Source organism: Canis lupus, chromosome 13, assembly GCF_003254725.2.
Source record: "Canis lupus dingo isolate Sandy chromosome 13, ASM325472v2, whole genome shotgun sequence".
In the NCBI taxonomy this organism is placed as follows: Eukaryota; Metazoa; Chordata; class Mammalia; order Carnivora; family Canidae; genus Canis; species Canis lupus.
The window spans coordinates 2,232,560-2,255,169 of NC_064255.1; the positions used below are offsets into that span (position 1 = coordinate 2,232,560).

A 22,610-nucleotide genomic window follows, 5' to 3' on the forward strand; every position below is an offset into this window, starting at 1 on the left:
GCCAGATGTTAAGGTTTTCTTTCTTCCTTGTTTTGTACTGTATACTAGCAACTTCAAATATTATGGTATGCGATTTTCAGTCCTATTTAAATCTTCTGGAGAATATTTTTTCAGCAGTTCATCACTTGGTTAGGTTTGGGTAGCAGTTTTCCTACATGACTTCTGTGCACTATGGTTCTAAAGTCAGTTCAGTTTCAAAACCTTTGCAATGCCACTTGCATCTGTCCTACCTGTATACCACTCTGTTACTACCCAGGGTCTGGGCAGTGGTCTTCCTCTGTAATTCACTTCTCAAAACTTGAAGTATGATGCTTAAGGTCACTTTATGGATATGGATCACCTGGAAGCTTAGCCCAGTTCATGTACAATTGTTTTCTGTGATTCTTCCCTACTCTTTGTAGCACCCCAAGGTTTTACTTCCTATTCGTCTACCTAGAAAGCCAGGCTTTTAATTTCCCCTTTCTGTTGCACACTTCCCATGATCCTGTGCCTCCAGGACTGAGCAGCAAGAGGACAGAGAACAGCAATGGGGACACTGTGGGGACTCCACAGTTTCTCAGGAGAGAGAAAAAGAATTCCTTTCCCTCTGAATTTTATGTACTTACTTGGCTGCTGCCGCCACTGTAGCTGTTGTAGGATAGCTTGGGGCTGGCATTGGACAGAAAGGAAAAACAAAAAAAAAGAAACCAGGATCTCTCTCCAATAGGTATCTGCTGTCTTGTTGCTTTAGATAAATAATAGATGGCTTCTCCTGAAGCTGTTTCTGTCCATACCCAGCACACCAGCTCTGGGTTTTGGACAGCCTTTGAACCAGGTTAAGAGATGACAGAGGAAAGAAAAATGAGGAACTCACTGCTGGTCTGGTGGTATTTCAGGTTCTCGATCCTTTTTGCAGCTGGCCTACTGCCATTTCCTTTTTGGTGTCCTTATTTGGCTGCTCCATCAATTCTGTTTCAGGTTTTTAGTTATATTTAGTGGGAGAGATGAGTGGAATGTGTTTATTCCATCTTGACAGAGCTGCCCTCCTCAGTACTATTTTTTGAAGGATTAGCACATTCGAAGAACTATGAAAATTGCTTTACATAGATTATTTAACCCTCAAGGAAACTATAACCCACACTTTTATAGATTAGGCAGTGGAAGCCTAGAAAGGTTGTTATATTTGTATGGGCTGTAAATCACATGGCTAGGATGTGGCCCTAAACCTGTGTGACTCCAAATTCTGTCTCATCAAAGTGGTTACTGGATGCCAACTAGGGAAGTATAGGTTCTATAAAATCCAAACTGATCATCCCTAGGCTACATTGTCAAAGAAACAGACATAATTTGGTATTTATCTTCTTTGTGCTCATGGATATTGTACCAACTCTTACCTGGAGCTGAACATATGTTGAGGAGCAAGTGAGTTAAAGACTAATGTGATAATTTTTTATTAAAAAAGAGCATAGGAACTGAATAGACATTCTTCTGAACAACACATTCACATGGCCATTGGGCATAGGAAAAAGGTGCTCAATCAACATCACTAATCATCAAGAAAATGCAAATCAAAAAAAACCACTAAGATATTGCCTCAAATGTGTTTGAATGGCCACCAAAGAGACAAGAGCTAACAAGTGTTGGCGAAGATGTAGAGAAAAGGGAACCCTGTGCACAATTGGTGGGAATGGAAACTGATGCAGTCACTATAAACAATAGTATAGAGGTTTCTCAAGAGATTAAAGTAGAACTACCATATGGTCCAGTCATCCCATTTCTTGTATGTCCAAAAGAAATGAAACCACTATCTTGAGATATTGGCACCCCATGTTCATTGCAGCATTCTCAATAGCCAAGGCATGGTAATGTCACAGGATTTTTCCTTTGGTGTCCATGGTCATACTACTCAAAGAATGAAGGGTAGACCAGACAGTGGTGGGCAGTGAAGCAAGGTTTATTGAGTGCTAGTACAAAGGTTCCCAAAGAAGGAGAGGACCTGAGAAGGAGTTTCTAAGTCTAGAGGCTTTTATGGGCTTGTTGTTTTAATCATTAACCCTCCCTAAGTCTGTCATCCAATTAGGTTTTTGTCATCTATCAGGTAGGAAAGGGTAGAGGGCCTCCTCCAGGGTGGTGTAAAATCCTGTTAAGGGTGGTTTCCTCTTAGGGCAGGGCCCCTTGTCCCTACCTGGCTTTCTTCCACCTATCCTTCATCAGTAACAATGTCCTTCAGCAGATAAATGGATAAAGAAAATGTGAGACACACTCGCATACACTATAACATTAGGCTATAAGAAGAAGAAGATCTGCCATTTGCAAAAACATAGGTGGACCTATAGGACATTATCCTAAGTGAAATGAGTCAGAGAAAGACAAATACTGTATGATCTCACTTATGAGTAGAATCTAGGAAAAACCCTAACCTGTAGAAATAGAGAGTAGAACAGCGGTTGCCAGAGTAGAGGTTTTGGGGATTAGTTGGTCAAAGAGTACAATCTTCCACTTATGAATAAGTTTTGGGGAGGTAATGTGGGAGCTACAGTTAATATATGATAATGATAATATATGATAATGGTGGCTACAGTTAATATATGATAATACTTGAAAGTTGCTAAAAAAAAAGATCTTAAATGTTATAAAAAAAGGTTAGCGAGGTGATCGATGTGTTAATCTTACTGTGGTAATCATTTTGCAATATATAAAATCATATTGTACACTTTAAATGTACAGAATACTATATGTCAATTATATCTCAATAAAGCTGGAGGGGGAAAGATACTAAAAAGGCCCTCCTCTCACATAGAGATAAACAGGAAAGGGCTAGAAATGTGAGTCAGGATTGTTGTATAATGTCATTTAGTAGATTGATGTTTCTCTCCAAGTTAGGTAGCTATCCCTAACATCAGAACCACAGAGAAACAATATTCTGATTCAGATCGCCAAGCAGCCAGAGCTTTAAGAGAACCATTTCTCTTTTTTTTCTTAATTTCTTTTTTATGGAGGGTGGGGCTTGTGTGGGGGGGCGTAGGATGGGGGAGGGGCAGAGGAAGAGAGAGAGAATTTTAATCAAGCTCCACCCCCATTGCAGAGCCTGACACAGGGCTCCATTTCCAAACCCTGAGATCATGGCCTGAGCTAAATCAAGAGTCGATGCTCAAAGAATTGAGCCACCCAGGCGCCCCTAAGAGAACCATTTCTGATCTTGTCATTTGTGCCCCTTGATAATTATTTTGTAGATTAGGGAATACATAAAAATATGTGAGATTCAGAAAGCAAAAATGTCTTGATAGGAATATAAATCTTAAGACCAGTTAATTCCCTTTTATCAGGAAAGCAAATCAAGATTAGGTGGAATCAAGGCCTGAAGCCCAGAAGTAGTCCTTTTAAGATGAAATAAAGTCAATAGGACTATCTTATGCTCACCTCTACTAAGTTCCACTGTTAGAGGACATGTAAAAAAGAGGTCCTGGAGCCTTGGCAAGGCAGGAGAAATCCAAGTTACTTTTAGGAAATAACAATGTCCAGAGGAAGATTATCAGGATGGAATCCTTGCGTGTGTTTCCCCACCCCACCACATTCTAAGAAGAATTCTTAGTCATTATGGGGTATGATGCAGGGAGCCCTGAAGACTATGGGAAAATGCAGCTTTTAATGTTGTGTAACCTCAGCTGATAATGCTGCTCTCCAGTAAGTGCCATTCGGGTTGGCCAGGCACACTTCATCCTGACTGAGGTATAACATTAGCCAGTGGATTTAATTTAGTAGCTGACAATTATTGATCACCTATTCTATATCAGGTACTGAGACAAGACAATTGACAGTTGCCCTTCTAAGGACTAGTATGAAGAAATACCTATTTGCCAGGCTGATTAGATCTGAGGACTTGAGTTCCTGAGCTTTCTTGGGAACACCCATCTATTTGTTTTTCTTCTCTTCACTGAGAGCATTTAGATGTGACCATCATCATAAAACTAGCTGTCAGAGACTTTGGTATTAATTTTATCTTCTTACAGAGTCTGTAAGAAGTAATCGGAGGAAAGTAAGTATCTAGCCTCACTTGTGCTGTTGCTTATTCCCCACTTAAAAATGAAATATAATGGGCAGCCCCCGTGGCCCAGCGGTTTAGCGCCGCCTTCAGCCCAGTGCGTGATCCTGCAGTCCCAGGATAGAGTCCTACCTCGGGCTCCCTGCATGGAGCCTGCTTCTCCCTCTGCCTGTGTCTCTTCCTCTCACTCTCAGTCTCTCTGTCTCTCTCATGAATAAATAAATAAAATCTCAAAAAAAAAATGTAAGAAAATTAAATAGTAACTCAAAACAATAAAATGCACTTATTTCTCTTGTCCTAGAATTGGTGGGATCAGGAAGGTGGAACAGTAGGGATTTCAAGGAGTTAAAACAATAGATAAAATCATGAAAAGAAGACTGAATGATGTTGACTGTGTAAAAGTGAAAAACCTGTACCAGTTAGATGCTATCAAAAAATTAAAAGGTAAATGACAAACTAGGAAAAATGGCAAGGGGTTGATAACGTCTTAATATGAAGAGCTTTTACAAAACAGTAAGAAAATGTTGAAAGAGCCCAGTACCATATGAACAATAAATCACTAATGAAGAAATCAGATGATCAACAGATTTTGTATGGCTAACAAAAAAAGAAAATTAAAGATAGATTCTTTTTCTCTCCCATCAAATTGGCCAAGATGTGGATAAAAAGGGGGAAAAAAAGTATTCTTTGTTGTCAAGGGTAAAATGAAATAAGCATTTTTTTTGAGATATCCATATATCATAAAATTCATCCTTTTCAAATTCAGGGGATTTTAATATATTCACAAGGTTGTACAACCATCACCACTGTCTAATCCTGGAACATTTCTATCATCACAAAAAGAAACCTCATGCCCATTAAAAGTCACTTCTATCTCCCTCTCGTGGCAACCGTTAATCTGCTTTCTATGTCTATAGATTTGCCTGTGCTGAGTATCTCCTATAAATGCAGTCATACAGTATGTGGCCTTTTGTGTCTGGCTCCTTTCACTTAGTGTAATATTTTCAAGGTTTATCCATGTTGCAGCATGTATCAGCACTTTATTCCTTTGTATGGACAAATAATATTCCATTGCATGGATCATACCGCGCATACTCTCTATCCATCTGTTGATGGACATTTGGCTTATTTCCACTTTTTTGGCTCTTATGAATGGCGTGGCTATGAAATTCATGTACAAGCTCTGTGTGTGTACATATGTTTTTAACTTTATTGGGTATATAACTAGGAGAAGAATGCTGGATTATATGATAACTCTGTGTTCAACTGTGTGTGTGTGTGTGTGTGTGTGTTTAACTTCTTGAGGAACTGCCAGACTATTTTCCAAAGTGGCTACACAATTTCATAGCTTTTTTTTTTTTTTTCAGCATGTAAAAATCCAACACCTATTTGTTAGACTATTCTTTCCCCATTGAATTGACTGGACATCCTTGTAAAGAATCAATTGGCCATGGATATATGGGTTTATAGACTCTTGGTTCTATTCTATTGGCCTAAATTACTCTTCTGTCATACCACACCGTTTTGATTACTAAAGCTTTTAGTAAGTCTTGAAATCAGAAGTGTAAGTCCTTTGATTTTGTTCTTTTCTGAGATTGTTTTGACTATCCTGGACCCCTTGAAATTCCGTATGGATTTGAGGATCGGCTTTTCCATTTCTGCAAAACAGGCTGTAGAATTCAGATAGCGATTATGTCAGATCAGTAGATCACTTTGGGTATTTTAAGTCTTCCTACCTATGATCAAGAGATCTTTCCTTGGTTTTCTCCCAGTAATGATTTGTAGTTTTTGGTATACGAGTCTCTCACCTCCTTGGTTAAATGTATTCCTAAATATTTTACTTGCTTGGATGCTATCTTATATGGAATTGTTTTTGTAATTTTCAGATTGTTCATTACTAGTGTATCTTGCACCCTGAAACTGCTGAATTTGCTTTTTAGCCCTGGCAGTAGTAATGTGTGTGTATGTATTCTTTAGGTATAAACCCTCCAAATATATACATATATATATTATATATACATAATATATAAATTATTATGTCAGTTAATAAATAGTTTTACTTTTCCTTTCCAATATGGATGCTTATTATTGTTATTTTTTTCTTGCCTAATGGATCAGGCTACAACTTCCAGTACAGTGTTGAGTAGCTGTGGTGAAGACAGCATCCTTATCTTGTTCCTGATCTTCAGGGGAAAGTTTTCAGGGTTTCACTATTGAGTATGATGTTGACTGAGTTTTTCATAAGTATACTTTATCATGTTGAGAAATTTCACTTCTGTTCCTAGTTTTCTATTTTTTATCATGAAAGGGTGTTGGCTTTTACCAGATGCCTATTCAGTATTAGTTGTGATCATGCGTTTTTTTTCCTCCTTATTCACTAATGTGTCACATTGTATATTAATCTTATACTGTTGAACTACTTTCTGAGATAAATCCCACTTGGTCATGGTATATAATCCTTGTATCACACTGTTGAATTCGGTTTGTTAGTATTTTGTTGAGGATTTTTGCATCTACCAACTACCCCCACTACTGAAGGCTGCTGAAGTAAGTCCTCATGGCATTAGATCTAATGGTTCTCTGTAGGTCTTAGCAGCTGATGCTACTGGCCATCCCTTCCTTTGTTATTTGTTACTGTTGCTCCTTTCTCCCTTAAATTTCTCCTTGGTTTCAGAGGCTGTACTCCCTCCTGAGTCTTCTATCATTCCTATATACTCCTCCATCTCCACTGGAGATTTTTCTTACTATCATCCTTTAAGTATTAGTATTTCCTAGGGATCCTTTGGAAGACCTGAGTAATGCCATTCACACCCAGACTCCGATGATCCAAATCAATTGGGATTTATCTGAAGACTCAAGATAAGGCCACACCTCTGAGCTACATTTGGAGCCACCTCCTAAATAACTCCTCTGGAATGTCCCACAGGTAGTGCAGTACACACCAAGACTCACAGGTCTTTCAGGATCAGGCCTAGGCTTACCTTTGTAGAGACTATCAAAGTTGTTCAAGGACATTGCAGTCTTAAGGAGAGAGAGGTATGGCTTTCATTTCATTTCATTTCGTTTCATTTCATTTGAATTCCGTAAACCAGTTATGCTGGTTTCTAGCTCTCTTTGCTCTAGGACAGTCTAGCTTTTCTTTGTGTCTTTGTTGCCTTGTTTGTAATGTGTAGATGATAATCCTAGGTATGAGGATTAATGATAATGGAAAATGATATATGTAAAGAGCTTGACCCATACTAAGTTTTAAATAAGCTGCAGCTGTTTAGGAATAGTATTGGTCAGACATGAAGGGATAACCTATGAGAGAATAGAGAATAATACTAAATTGTCTGTTGTTTCTGCTGACACTGATCTGTGCTTTCATCTGTTTTTATGTGGCTTGGGGACTTGAGCAACAGCTATCAGATGAAGACAACTGTAGTCTTGCTCTAATAATCTTACTGGGTCCAATCTGGGGATCTTGCTATAACAAGATCTTTTTATTGTTTTTATAATGAAGCTTCTTTTGGTTATTACACTGTATAGAAACCCATATTTACTAATTAGTGTGTTTTTATACTCTGCTTGCCTTAAGGTGACCATCCACTGATTTTCATTTAAATACTTGTGGTTTTCTAATTCTCCCTGTCCATGTGGTTCAAATCCTGGCTTTACTGTTCATGAAAATATATCCATTAAAAATCAGATTGGAAGGGTGCCTCGCTGGCTCAGGCCAGTTCAGTGGTGCAGTACATGACTCTTGATCTCCAGGTTCTGAGTTCAAGCCCTACCTAAAAAAAACAAACAAACCAGAATTTGTTAAAACAGAAGCCTGGGAAGTAGGTGTTTTTTTTTTTTTTTTTTTTTTTTAACAATGCCGTGAAATAGTTAATTGCTTAGCTCTAAATATTGATAAGACACCCATCAAAGAAATATTTATACATCATTTTCATAGTTAAAAATAGATTCAGTAGTCAATGATTAATGCCTGAAGTCTTCCGATCAAGATGAAAGGAATTTAAGCTTAACAAGGCATTGTAATGGCAAATGTACTGTTTATTAAGGCTCACTTTAAAAACCTAGCGTGTATTTTATGTAACTTCTTTGCTAAATTCATTTTAAAATGACTTAGTTGGGTTCTATTTCACCTTCAGATTAACTTTTTTCTCCCGGTTCTTGAACGTAAGAGCAGGGTACCTTGGGTGCAATCACTGTATTCAAGGGTTGGAAACTCGCGGTGCGTTCGTGAATGGTCGGTGCCAGGAGGGCACGTATTTTGTGAGGGGCACCTCGCCACGGACGCCTTGACCCGCGGCGACTTGGAGGAGCGGTGCTGCGGCCCGGAGCCGCTCGGCGTTCAGCGAGTTACTCCGCCCCCGGCCGCCGCGGTAGGTAGTTCCTCCCGGTGATGCAAACACTCGCTTCCCGCATCCACTTCCCACAGAGGCCGCCGAGCCGGCTGCAGCCGGGAGCCCCGCCGCGCCAAGCGCCATGGGCAACATCCAGAAGAAGCTGACGGGCGAGGGCGAGGGCGGCGGCGGCGGCGGCGGCGGCGGCAAGCGGCCGGAGAGGGGCGCGCCGCGGCGGGGCCGGGGGCCGGGGGCCGGCGCGGACAAGCGGGGCCGAGCGCGGGCGGCGGAGGCCGAGGCGGCGGGCAGTGCCTACCGGCACCCGGGCGGCGGGCGGGGCGCCGGGGACCCTGCGCCCCCCGCCCCCGCCGCCCCCGCCGCGCCCCCCGCCCCCGCCGCCCCGCCGCCCCCGCCGCGCTCGGCCCCGCGGCCTTGAAGAGCCAGGGCAACGAGCTGTTCAAAAGCGGCCAGTTCGCCGAGGCGGCCCTCAAGTACTCGGCGGCGATCGCGCGGCTGGAGCCTGCAGGTGGGCGAGCGGGGCGAGCGGGGCGAGCGGGGCTCTCGGGCCCGGGGCCGCCGCCCGGGTGACGGGCGCTCGCGTCCGCGCGACCTTCGTCGCCGGCCTGCGGGGGGCGGGGCCCCGGGTCGCGCTAAGGGATTTTAACCGCGTGCAATTAAATGTGACTTTAGGGAGTGGAAGTGCAGACGATCTAAGTGTCTTATATGCAAATAGAGCGGCGTGTTACCTGAAGGAAGGAAACTGCGGCGGCTGCATTCAAGATTGTAACAGGTAAACTGTGCGTTTTCAGGTTTGTCAAGAGATTGTTACATTTCACTGTGGTGAATGCAGTATTTGATTTCTTACTACATTTTCTCCATGAATCTAATTCTTTAGACGCTTTAAGGACGTGTTAATTGAATCATGCATAAAAATCATAAATTCTTCTCCACGTACACGAAGACGGTTAATAGAAGACCGCAGACTTTGTTCACTTTCACAGCCACCAGCTCATTCATGCTCTTTTCTTGTCAGCCCTTCAGCTCCTCCACTGTAGCATCAAAGCAACTTTTCCTGAAGCAGCTCTTTCTTTCGTGTTTTACACGGGCATTCGGTGGCTCAGTGTGGTCCAGGTCCCAGTCATTATAAGCTTTATCACTTGGCCCCCAAACAAGCTTTCTGCTCTCGCCTGTAATGCTGTCTGCACATCTTTGCTTCCGACATCCCTGCTCAACTCGCCCCTCTTCTTTGCCTCCTGCATGGCTCTAACCCTTGCAACTGGCGCTCCCACCCCCATGGGTACCTGTGTCACCCACTGCGTTGGGTTTTAAGCTGGGTGAGGTCAGGAACCAGGTTTTATACAGGTTTGCATCCCTCAAATACTATAGTCAGCCTGGTACTCAACAAGTTACATACTGACATTGGTGAATGTATTTACATGAATAAAAAGTACTTTTTTCTTCCACCACTAAGTAGTAAGCCTGCTTCAGAAGCCCTTTGGAAAGAAGCTACTCTTAGTGCATCTAAAAAATAAGTTGTCTGTCCTGGTTTGACCGGTACAATCCTAGTTTACTCCTCTTGTCTGGTAAAATTATTTATATCACCCTTTTTCACTCAGCAGCCTTAGTTTGAATAATAACTTCTGTGGACAACCTCATTAGAAGGTGAACAATTTAGTTCTTTTTTCAGTGGTAGTATCGGTGTATTGATATGGGTAAAAACCAGGTAATATCTGTGCCTGCAGTTTGTATATTTTTAAGTATTTATTTATTCATGAGAGACACAGACTGAGAGGGAGGGAGAGACATAGGCAGAGGGAGAAGGAAGCTCCTCTCAGGAAGCCTGATGCGGGACTCAATCCCAGGATCACAACATGAGCCAAAGGCAGGCACCCAACCCCTGAGCCACCCAGGCATCCCTGTGCCTACAGTTTAAAAAGAAGGTGTGGAGGGGCTTGTTTTGTTTTTGCCAATTTTACATATTCAAATTTAAGATAAATACTATTTATATTCACTTGAGCCTGACTGTAGACCCCATCCACTGTTGTGCTAGCTCACACTAATTGTTACATTTTTAGGAGCTGCCTAAAGTCATATTGGTAGTTTGAAATCTGCCTGGTTGGAGTAATACCACCATGAAAATTAGCAAACACCACAAGTCTGAGTTTTTCTCCTCAGGGGGGCCAGTTGTTAAACATTTACCACTGTACTTAACCTAATAAGACGATGTGAATCTATGAAATACCAAGCACATTGTGATTTGCAGCCAAGAACCTTAGAGCTCAAATGTCTGTGTTAACCTTCAGATTTAGCTGAGGTCTTCCTCCAGTGAGCGAGTTCAGGACATCAGTTAAAACTTGGGAACCCTACAGTTGGGGCTACTGCAAAACAGTAGACTCACTTTATCCTTAAGTGAGATAGTTTAAGATAGCAGATATTTTCTGGCTAAAATTTGTTGTGTTCCAGTGTAGATCTGGGAGGAAGTCAAAGACGGGATTCCAGCCATGGGTGTCTAAGGAGGCTAGAATGTAGATTCTAGGAGATTTTCAATGGCCTTCCAAGTAGGAGGTGGGCGGTGGTTTAGTTAAGAGTCCTCAGATAAGAGCTTGTTCTAGGCCGGGGAATCCTGCTTTGCTGGTCAGTACTGACCTCTTTGGAGACTGACCTACTTATGTGTTTTCTTGATACTTGGCATATGAGTCCCAACATAAGGGGCATGGGGTGGTTTTACTCCAAAACAGTGAATCTCAAAACTACATACATACATACATTTATTTATTTATTTATTTTTAAAGATTTTATTTATTTATTCATAGAGATGCAGATTGAGAGAGAGAGGCAGAGACACAGGCAGGGGGAGAAGCAGGCTCCATGCACCGGGAGCCCGACGTGGGATTCGATCCCGGGTCTCCAGGATCGCGCCCTGGGCCAAAGGCAGGCGCTAAACTGCTGCGCCACCCAGGGATCCCTTTTTAATGGAAGCCTATGTTTTATTTTTTCACTTAATTGTCTCTGGTCTTTGGAGAATTGTTTTGTGAGCCTTTATTATAAGGGTAAGTGGTAGCAGGAGTCAAATACTAAAGAAACTTTTTTTTTTTCCATGGGGGAAACTTTAAGGGAACCTATGAAATAGCTTTCATAGATTGACCTTTGAAAATAACTTTTTATGAAGTATTTGGGAAAAGTGTTTGATTTTACTTGTCTGAACTTCTGGGGCTGGCTCTGAAGCATTTCCCCTGAGGTGTGTCCCAGAAGTATGCTGTGAGGGTCGCTGTAAAGGGTGTTGAGGAGCTCAAGGGGCTATGGGCCTTACCTATCTCCATGTTTCTGTTAGGCTTTGAGGTGAACCATGAAACAGGGTTATTATGATGCCTAAGCCAAAGTTTAAAACCATTATCCTAGAAATTGCTTTATGTTCTCAGAATTATCAGCTAAAAAAAAAAAAAAAAAAAAAAAAAAAATCCTCTGTTTTCCCATGTGCCAGAGAACCTTTTGGGTTATCTAAACTACATCAAAAAATCTTTCGGTGATTTTCCATTGAGGATATTTTGACACTCACTAAAAATGAACGTTACCTGATAATTCTCTGCTTTTGCTCCTCTTTGCTGCTCTCTGCCAGGTTTCAGAAGACTCTAGGGTCTTAACTATGTTAACTTGAATAGTTAAGCCTTTGGGAGCTCTGGTTTAAAAGTTCTCTCTGTTTTTATGAATGAATGCCCTTCTTTTTTTTTTTTTTTCTTAGTGGAATTTCCATTTATATGCTCATACTCATTTTCAGGATTGTGGTTAAAGAGAAAAAACTTTGCACTTATTGGGTTGGGAGTGCTAAATATTAGATGCATCATCTCACTCAGTGTTGATTAAATGCCTACCTGGGATCCAGCTTTAGTGGCTGAGTAGCACCTTGGGTGTTGGAAGTCAGTGGTGAAATGGGGTAGTGGTGGTGAAATGGGGTAGTTGTGTAAGTATCATACGTGTTTATAATCTCAGTTCATGTTGCTAATAACTCCTCAGCATAAAACTAAGCTGAATTTAAGGCCATGATCAGAGTGATAGATCCTGGTGCTCAGAAATCTGTTTTCTATCATTTAAGAGTTTTTACTTGATCTTAGTTTTATTTTTAAAATAACTTTTATTGGTTATAAAAGCAGTACATACATGTTACAGAAAAAAGTTTAAAGCCCAGTACATGGGTTCCCTGGGTGGCGCAGCGGTTTGGCGCCTGCCTTTGGCCCAGGGCGCGATCCTGGAGACCCGGGATCGAATCCCACGTCGGGCTCCCGGTGTAGGGAGCCTGCGTCTCCCTCTGCCTGTGTATCTCTGCCTCTCTCTCCTCTCTCTCTCTGTGTGACTATCATAAAAAAAAACAAAACAAAACAAACAAACAAACAAAAAACAGTACAGTACAAAGGAGAACAAAATTGGTAATTTTTTTTTTAGAGAACTGAAGCTCATTAATGACAGCCTGTATGGTGCAGAGCCCTGGAGCACACCCGCATGTGCAGTTGAGTATCTGTACAATGTGGAGAATCGTCGGGGAGTCTCAATAGCAATGACTCCAGCAAAGATCCTTAGTTATAGTGTTCTTGTATGTTTGTGGTACACAGAGGGTAGGTTCACTCAGGAGGTGCTTGCTGAGTGCCTCCCGCAGGCCAGGTATTGATGTCAGCACTGGGAATGTAGTGGCACTTAGGACAGGCAGTACCTTTGCTTTCCTGAAGCTGAAATGCAAAAGAACTGACCTGTGGGCAGATTGCTCAGTTCCTCTCCATTTCCTCACCTGCAGAATGAACGTATGACTGTTTACCTTGCAGGCTTGTGCAATTCAGTAAGAATGTCTATGGTGACTGGCACATGGCATATGTCCGTCAGAGCTTTCTTCTTGCCAGATCACTGTAGACGGGAAGAGACAGTGGATCCCCAAGACTGTTGGAGAAAAAGTAAAGCAGCCCTCATTTATGCATTCCCTGAAGCACGTTAAGCATCCGCTCTGTAAACTGCATGTAGCAGAAGAATTAACCAGAAGAGCAGACCTACCATCCCCAGTGTGGATGGTCAGGGGCAGCAGATACTCCCTGCTGGGAAATGTAGAATGTAGGCCCTTCCTAGGGTTTCTGCTCACCATACTAATTGACAGTTTTATTAAGTTTGTTAAAACTGAGAGTAGGATAGTCTTGATTCATAAATACTATCTCTTGTTGCATGCCTTATTTCAGAATATAATGAAGTCCATTATATAGTAAAGTAGATTTAAACAGTTAAACTCCTAGGTACAAATAAAAATTTTCCTCTTAGTCCATCAGTAAATAACAAGAATCTGTTGAAAGCCTACTTTTGTACCTCATGCCATGGTGGGCTCTGTTAGGGCAAAGAGGAGTCTAGGGGCTTTGGAGAGGGTGGGGCACATTGTCTGCTGCCAGGGAGCTCAGTCTCAGTGAGGGACAGAGTAAATGCTAACACACTTTGCTACTGGTTTCAGTTAAAGGAAGTAGGAGTGCCTGGGTGGCTCAGTCAGTTATTAAAGTTCCGACTCTTGATTTCGGGTCAGGTCATGACCTGAGGGCCTGAGATTGAGCCGCAGGCTGGGTGTAGGGTCTGCTTAAGATTCTTTATCTCCTCCCTCTGCCCACCACCCCATCCTCCCCCCACCACCCCCCACCGCAAATAAAATGAAGTAACCCTAAGTTTGATTGCTCTTCTACTCTGAGTTTGCCTTGCTAGTGTGCTCGTAGGTCCCCAGTATGAAATACCAGATACGTCTGTATTTGAAAGTCCAGTACTATAGTGTATATTCAGTTAGTTGAAGTTAAACAAGTAATTTTCAAAACAAATGACACGTAGTGTTTTTGTTTTCAGGGCTCTGGAACTTCACCCATTCTCAGTCAAACCTCTTCTTCGTCGAGCGATGGCCTATGAAACTCTAGAGCAATATCAGAAGGCCTATGTGGATTACAAAACAGTGTTGCAGATAGACTGCAAAATCCAGCTGGCAAATGACAGTATTAACAGGTAAGCCAGACCGAGGTGGTGGCTCATGTCTAGTTGTTCTGTGCCAGAATTACATTTCTCCTCCTCCTCTTCAAGAACAGTATCAGAGTATAGACATGTTCTCCATTACTTACTTTGCATGAATGATAACCATCTTTTACTCCCATCAGAATGAAACAGTTCTCTCTCTCACACTTAATTTCTAACTGTCCTGTAATCCATTTTGAGTTGTCCTCTATCACCTTTATATTTGTTTCCTGGTTCATTAATTTCTGTTCAGTAAAACTTTTTTTTTTTTTTTTTAAGTGCAGGGCCTAGACCTTTGCAGTTCAGAATGCACAGAATTTAAATTTAATCTTTGTAAATATCTGTGGAACTAGGGAGGTGTTTTCAGTGATATTGTAAATGAGTACTAATTATAGGACAAGATCTGAAAATGTAGTGAAAACTGCCATGTTGAATCTTCTCCTCCTACAGGGTTTACACATGTTCATTGGCACCACATCTGTCAGTGGAAACATAGCTGTTTTTTCTCCTCAGGAGAATGGATGTCTTCATGAGCCTCCTAGTTTTTGTGTTGTATGCCCTTTAAATTAGACACTCATCTAGGATGAGTATTAATTTATCATGGTGAAATAGCAAAGAATTTGGAGCTAATTTGTATTATGACCCATTTACCCCCTGAGTGAGGATGGGAAGGTAAGAATTTCCAGACTTCATAAATTGCTTTCAGGTGAAATTAAAAAATTACTAGTTGGATAATATTTCTGGTTATGTGTACTATTTTTTATCCCATTTGTCTGGAGAATAACTGCTTATGTGTGTTACACTGTGCCCTCTGTTGGTCTAGCGTACCATGCCTCACTCCCCCCGCAAAAAGGCAAAAAGGGGAAAAATAACATAATCTCTGTATTGAAGCAAACTGGAATATAGCTGGGGGGAAGAAACATAAGACAGATTATCCCTGATTATGAAAATATGTTAGTAAGGTGCGGGGGGGGGGGAGGGTCACGGAGAGGCTAGGCCTACTTTGTTGTGTAGACTTCAGTTACTGAAGAGCAAGTACTTGGGGTGGTCTTTGAAGAGCACTGATTGGACAGGAGGAGATCATGAGCAAAAGTGTACAAAATGAGAACGGCATGTTTTGGATTCATTTTATAAAATCATGCCTTACCTCCCCACGTGGTCCCACCACACTTAGGAGAAGGCTGCTGGAAAGATCTGTAGGTAGAGCCAACAGCCATTTCCTGGAACGCCCACTCTGTGGTCATGTGGGACCTGTCTGATCCTGGCCTGGCTGGAAGAAAGGGAATTTATTGGTAATTGGACCTGGAGTGAGGCTAGATGGAACCTTGAGCATTCACTGCCTCCCTGATCTTGAGCTTGTAAAATCAGTCACCTAGGAGGTCTCTAAGCCATTTGCCCTGTGGCACGGCTGCCTTGCTGAAATGTCATCTGGGGCTACCTCATATGTGCCTGAAGCCACACTCCCCTTCTTTGGTTAATTCCATCCTGTCTTTTAGGAGAGGACCAGCTTCCACTTTCCCTGACAACACTCACCTCTACCCCACGGTACACCATCCATGTATGTACTCGAGGCTCCCTTCCAGTGCCCCTGGAACACTGTGCCTTCTATTATTATGCAGCTTCCATATTATTTGTAAATTCTCTATCCTTCTCTTTCTTGTAAAATTATTTTTCTCTCATTCTACTGGAAGTTCTTTGAGGTCAGGAATTGTGTTTTATCTCCCTGTGTAGTTGAAGTACCTGGTATAGATCTCCTCGGTAGAATATGTTGAACGAATTCATTCTCCAACAGAAAGCAAAATTCACTCCTGTGTTCCTCTGCCTGGTCATCTCCAAGGTAGTTGGGAAAGTAGGGTCTTCTCACAGTGAAACAAAGTGGAAAGACAGCTGAAGTAGCTGACAGGGGCAGCCTGTTGGAAGGTATTTTAGGAAGGCCAGTTCATAGTGGTAGGTTGGAAGGTCTGAAGGGAGAAATATTTATCTGAGGAGCTGTGATTACTCCTATTTCTGAACCTTCTGCACTATATATTTTTTAAAAGTTGAAGTAAAATTCACGGAACATAAAATTACTTTAAAGTGTGAGTGAGTGGCCTTTAGTACATCCGCACTTGTACAGCCCACCACCACCTCTCTCCGGTTCCAAAACATTCGTCATCCCGAAAGGAAACCCTGTCCCCATTAAGCAGCCACTCATCTGCTTTCCATCTGTGGATTTACCTGTTCTGGATGGTCCCTGTAAATGGAATCCTAGAATATGTACCTTGTGTGTTTGGCTTCTTTCACCTAGCGTGAGGTTTTCAGGGTTTCATCCATGTTGTAGGATATGTGAGTGCTTCGTTTCTTTTTATAAGCTGAATCACATTCCATCGTATAGACATGACACATTTTGTTTATCCATTCGTCAGTTGGTGGACACTTGGGTTGTTTCCATCTTTGGGCTATTGGGAATTTTCTGCTGTGAACGTTCGTGTACAAGTTTCTGTTTGCACACCTGTTCTCAGTTCCTCTTGGAGTACACCTAGTAGTGGAATTGCTGGGTCATATGGGAATTCTGTGTTTAGCTTTTTGAGGATTGTGTTACACTTTTTACATGTACTCATGAAAGGTCTATTATACAGATTGACTTTTAAGATTCATTCATTTTTTTAATTGAACGTGTCTTACGGATACTTTATAAGAAGATGAGGCTTTGTCTGATTTGGCTATGTATATTTATAAAATATCCATTTGAAAAATTTCACTGTTCCTTTTCATGAATCTCATATTTATACTTGCTTTTCCATGTGAGCAACAACAGTTGTTTTTTTTTTTTTTTTTAATTTAAACATCTGTGTTTATTTCGTTTCTGTCTTCCATTAACCATATTCCTCTCTTCCTCTCCAGGAATCTTATATGTTAAATTTCCCTGCATACACTTATTAACTCCCTGGCAACACATCATCTCTTTTCAGCTGCTTCTTCCTTCCTCTCTGCTGGTAATACAAGTTTTGCTTGAAAATTCTCTTTTCTAAATATTTTTTTTCTGCAGTTGTGGGTGGTTTTCATAATTTAAAAAGCTTTCTTTTTTTTAACAATAAAATACATGAGGTTTGGTTAGTATAACCAAAGGTCATTATTGAAATGTCAGTTTAAGAAACTGTGGGGAAAGTATGTGCATTGCATTTGTCTCTATATAAATATAAAGACTATTCACACAAAAAGTACTACTGAGTTAACTGACTTGAGTGCAGTGTACTAATTTCTTGTAAACCTTCTCAGTCTTGGGACACCCTTTTTAAAACCAGTTTCATTTCTAAGACATACTTCAGTTTTGTTTTTAAATGTAAATACGATATTTTGTATGTTTAAAATGATGACAGAGTAGTAATCAGCTATTAATTGGAACTTTATGATGGCCATTAGTAAATGTCAGTAGTACAAAGGTCCTTCTAGTAGACTCCAGCATCCTGTCCTTTCATCTTTATGCTTATGCAAACACAATAAGTGGACAATGTTAAAGACAAAAAAACCAATTCAAGGTAAGAGTATCTTAGCCATATGTAAATGTTTTAAGGAGAAACATTTTCCACATAACAGCTTGCCCTTATCTATTTGAGTGGCCAGTCTTGTACCCCTGTCTTCCGCATATTGTTTGAGCATAGAAACTCTACAATGTTTTTGATTCTTCTCAAGAGTAATGCATTATCAGTTTAGTAATTATATCAAATGTTATGTGATGCATTTCTTCTAGGCCTCCTGAATTTTACCTTTATATTTCACTTTTTATTGCATATACATTAAAGACATTTTTTAAAAACCTATTACAAATGCCTTCATTTTTCTCTTTTGATACAAAATGGGTCTAAAATTAACATGGTTATTAGCAACTTTTAAAAGTCCTTTTAAAGACCATTTATGTGGCCAGCAGATAGCTCAAGACGGTGTTTCTATAGGGAAGTACACAAATGTGGTGTTGTAAATCTTACTCTTAATTTGAGCTTCAGTGATACAAAAAACAAATGGCATGATTAACAGAGAAAACTCATTTTCTTTTTAGAATAACAAGGATTTTGATGAATCTCGATGGGCCAAGCTGGCGGGAGAAGCTATCACCCATTCCTGCCGTGCCCACCTCTGCGCATTTGCGAGCTTGGCAGCTGGCAGTAGAGCCGCCACCCAACCAAGTGGGAGATTCCTGCAGCCGTCCACAGCCTGGCATCACAGGTGGGGGAAGCCTACACTGTTTTCTTTTGAAGGTTATCTTGAGCTGTGTGTATATTTTCATAGGAAGGCAGGGCATGAACTCAAGCATCAGGCCCGGGTTTAAGTTAAGGACCCTGTTTTCCCTCTTTCTAACCAGTTTTAAGAAGTTGCTTCACACACCCAGTGTCCTAGCATGTATGAAAGGGGGAAGATGAATAACTAACTGTCTCATGGAGTTGTTCTCAGTGATAATGGAGAGATGCAAACAAAATAATAGAGGTGTAGTTAGCATTATCATTCATAAGAAAAAGAAGTAGCGCGTAGTTCTGTACTATACCTGTAATGTGGCAGGGCTAAAGCAGTAAGATTGGTGTGTTTGAAATAATAGAACAAAGTAAAACCCTACAACATAAGTATCCAGCGGGTATTTCTTTCTGCCTTCTATCATAGTTAACATACCTGCTTCTCCATAGAACCTACCTCATTACTTTGTGCAGAGTGTTTAATAAATGGGACTTACTCTTGCTTTCTGCTAAAAGCAGGCTGAGGCCTCATTTCCCCTGCCTGCTTAGGAACTCCATGTGTGTTTCTGGCTGAGTCTCATCTTGTAGACACCCTGTGATTCCGGAGTCAGGCTCCTCACTGACTAGAAAGAAGATGCAGGGAACATCTGCTAAGGCTTTAAGATTATTTAGCATTCCTTGGAAAATCTTGGAAATATCTGGTTTTCTAGAGTTTGCTACTATTGGAGTCTTGCACAAAGCATTCATTCGCTCAGTAAAGGGTAGCTGTTTATTAATAAAGAGCACATACTAACTATACTGTAGATCTGTGTTAGCTAGTTGTAAGTACAAGTATAATCGGCTCTTTCTGCTCATATTTATGTGATTATTAGAATAGATACCAAAGGTTTAAAAACACCAGGGAAGGAAAAGCTTAAGGAAAGCTTTTCAGCAAATTGGCAGAGAGGAATCCCTGTGATACTCTGTTTTAGGGCTCATATGTGGCAGGATGTATGGGGAATGTCATTTGGCCCCATCGTGTGAGATCTTTTGAAATGTGAAACATTAGAAATATTCTGTGATTTGAAATAAGAGGTGGAAAGTTACTTTTTCATGCCATTGTGCAGGGGACAAATAAGATTACTATTTACATTCCAAGTTTATACTATAAGTTTATCATATCATGATTTTTAGATTGCAAAATTGGAAGGTATATTTTAAATTTTAATTTATGGATTGTTTTTATATCTAGTTACTCCATGAGGTAGATTTATTACATAGATTTAAAACTTCAGGTTTTCATACTTTATGTGTAGAAAACTTTGGTTGTAAGTAACAGAAAATCTACTGACTTAAATTGTAAGGAATATTTTGGGTCATGTAACTGTAAGCTCATCAGCTCATCAGGGCTCAGGTCCTGACTAAAAATAATAGAAGCCTGGTGGTTTTAGGCTTCATGGGTATGTATACCAATGTCCAAAGGGAGAGAGACACTATTGCTTTGGGTGGCATTAATTAAAAAATGAGAAACTATATTAACACCTAAAGCTCTAGCTTTTTTATTCTGTCACATTCTTGACTCATGTGGTCCTTATTCTCTTGGGTCATGTGCTCATTCTAGAGCCAGTCCCTGTTATGAAGAAATGCCATGGCCCAGGTGGCTTAGGCCTGATCCAGTGGGGTCAGCTTCCCCTGAACACCTGGGTTCAATAGGAGGGGGTGATAGCTGAGTGAATGTCAAGCCCCTTTAGGAAGGGGAAACGGGTCCTAAGCAGAGTTGGCCATGATCACTGCAAGGTAACACAGGTAATGGTTAAGAGTTGGGACTCTCTCATTGCAGGTAACAGAAAACCCAGCCTTTTACGGCTTAAGTGAAAAAGGTTGTTTATTGGCTCCTCTCCTGGAAGAGTCCCCAGGTAGAGTAGCTGCAGGGATGGCTGGATTCAGAGCTCAGAGATTCTTTAGCTCTCTGGCCTCTTTCTTGCTCCTTTCACCCTGTTCTGAGACCTGCAGACTCTCCCGTTCCTGTCACCGGATGGCAGAATAGCTTCTCTTTTCCTCCTCGTGTTCCAGGAGAAAGAGCAGGAATTACCAGAAGCCGCCACAAAAATCTTACTGTAGCTTAGTGGCTCTCCTAGTCCCATCCCAGACCGCTTTGATTATTGTGGCCAAGATGTCCAGTGTGCTGACGGTACAACGAAGATGACTCTGGGAGGTCAGGCCAGGGTGGGGTTGGTTTTACCTAAACCACAGGACGGAGCAGGGGAGGCGGCGTGTTCCAAGGAAGTGGGTGGTAGATGGATGTCCACCTCAGGCTTGAACAGGTTTGCTTGTGCATTTTACGTGAAATAGTCATTAAACCAAACACTGTAGATGTATCTTTTTACTTAGAGCCAGTTTGTCCTTTTAATTCGTTTCCAAAGTTTTGTTCAGTTAGACTTCAGCTCTGCGTGGTGTGTGGCCAGGTTAATTTGCAATAGAGTATCTGCTTACAGATGTACTAAAGATTTTGTAGAGGTGCTTATATGAATCCTTCCTCTTTTTCCCTGCCCCCCTTGGGGGGTGTCCCATAGATGAAAAAATGTTTAAAAACCTTAAAGAAGAAGGAAATCAATGTGTAAAGGACAAAAACTATAAAGATGCCCTTAGTAAATACAGTGAATGCTTAACGATTAACAACAAGGAATGTGCCATTTATACAAACAGGCAAGTTCTTTGTAACTTTACGTGTTTCTTATGTTAATTTTACTATTAAAAATTATAGATAAATTAATTGCCAAGGTTGTTTTTTTTCCCCCCTGTTGTTTTGAAAATTTATATAGCATATTGTCCTCAGTGAGTATTTTTCAAGGAGATGGAGCCAGAGGCATTGCAGGCATCAAGGGCATGCTGTGTATGTGTGTAGGGGGGTTGTCAGTCCCCCAGGAAGCCCCGACACTGCCCCCCCCCGCCCCCCCTCCCCCCGGAGGAGCAGGACTCAGCTGCCTTTCGAACTCCCTGAGTGGCTTTTTTGTCTTGGAATCCTAAAGGAAGGGACCAGCACCCTTCAGTGTGTAGCAAGAATGGGCAGATTGTTCTGGAAAGCTGCTGAGAGGTAGTCTTCACCACACAGTGGTCCTAGACCGCTGCGAGGAGGGGAGCGTCCAGTTCCTACAGAGCAGGGGCTCTGTACCCGCTTCCCCAGCTATTTCAGATGAATTCTGTTTACTGTCCCCTCTCACTGCGGTGTTCTTGTGCATGTCTCCCTCAGCTGGCCACTGTCCCGCTGCATCTGTTGTCCGCAGGCCCACAGGGCTCTACAGCTGCTGCCTGCCCCTGCCGCTCTCAGTGCTCGAGGCCCTTGCCCTGTTTTCACTGAGCACGCTCCCTATCTTCAGTGATCAGATAGATCACTGAGCCGATCTATCTTCTCTCCTTGGGGGGCCCCCACTGCCTTCCAGTTGTTCGCCTCAGGCCTCACACCCGAGCACCCCACTCTCCTGCATTCCTGACACCCACCATCTGGGCTGGGCTTCTCGGTGGTGGGAGCCTTCCCCTCTGCCCTCGCCAGCACCCCAGGCCTGGGTCACCACCATCCCCTAGGTGCTTGGGCACCCTCCATGGCACCCTGCACACTGCAGCTCGGGCCACCCTCTCAGACCCGGGAGACAGGTTAGTGCCTGTCAGAGACCCATCATGGACATCAGGGCACCTGGGAGAAAGCTCAGCCTCCTTACCATGCTTCACAGAACCCTGCAACACCTGGCCTGGCCTCCTGTCTACCTTGTCCCTGCACCCAGCCATGTGGCCCTTTCCTTAACCCCCAAGAGCACCGTGCTCTCTCCGGAGCGATCTCTCTCTCTCTCTCTCTTTCTCTCTCTCACTCACTGTCACCGTGAGACTGTTGTTGGCTGGGCCCCTGGCCACCACTCTCCTCTCCTACATCTTAAGTCTCGTCCCAGTGCCTTTTTTTTTTTTTATATAATTTTTTTTAAAAGATTTTATTTAGTTATTCATAGAGACACAGCTAGAGAGAGAGAGGCAGAGACACAGGCAGAGGGAGAAGCAGGCTCCATGCAGGGA

The 22,610-nt window shown here is 42.0% G+C and overlaps 1 protein-coding gene across 1 annotated transcript in view; it reads left to right on the forward strand.

Annotated features, from left to right (window-relative positions):
* SPAG1 (sperm associated antigen 1) overlaps nt 1-22,610 on the forward strand; it is a 58,384-nt gene that overhangs the window by 26,124 nt on the left and 9,650 nt on the right. The window contains exons 10-15 of the mRNA XM_025450337.3: nt 8,448-8,700; nt 8,775-8,878; nt 9,043-9,142; nt 14,206-14,358; nt 18,401-18,567; nt 21,122-21,254. Coding sequence (XP_025306122.3) covers nt 8,448-8,700; nt 8,775-8,878; nt 9,043-9,142; nt 14,206-14,358; nt 18,401-18,567; nt 21,122-21,254 — 910 coding nt within the window. The remainder of the gene's footprint in view (nt 1-8,447; nt 8,701-8,774; nt 8,879-9,042; nt 9,143-14,205; nt 14,359-18,400; nt 18,568-21,121; nt 21,255-22,610) is intronic.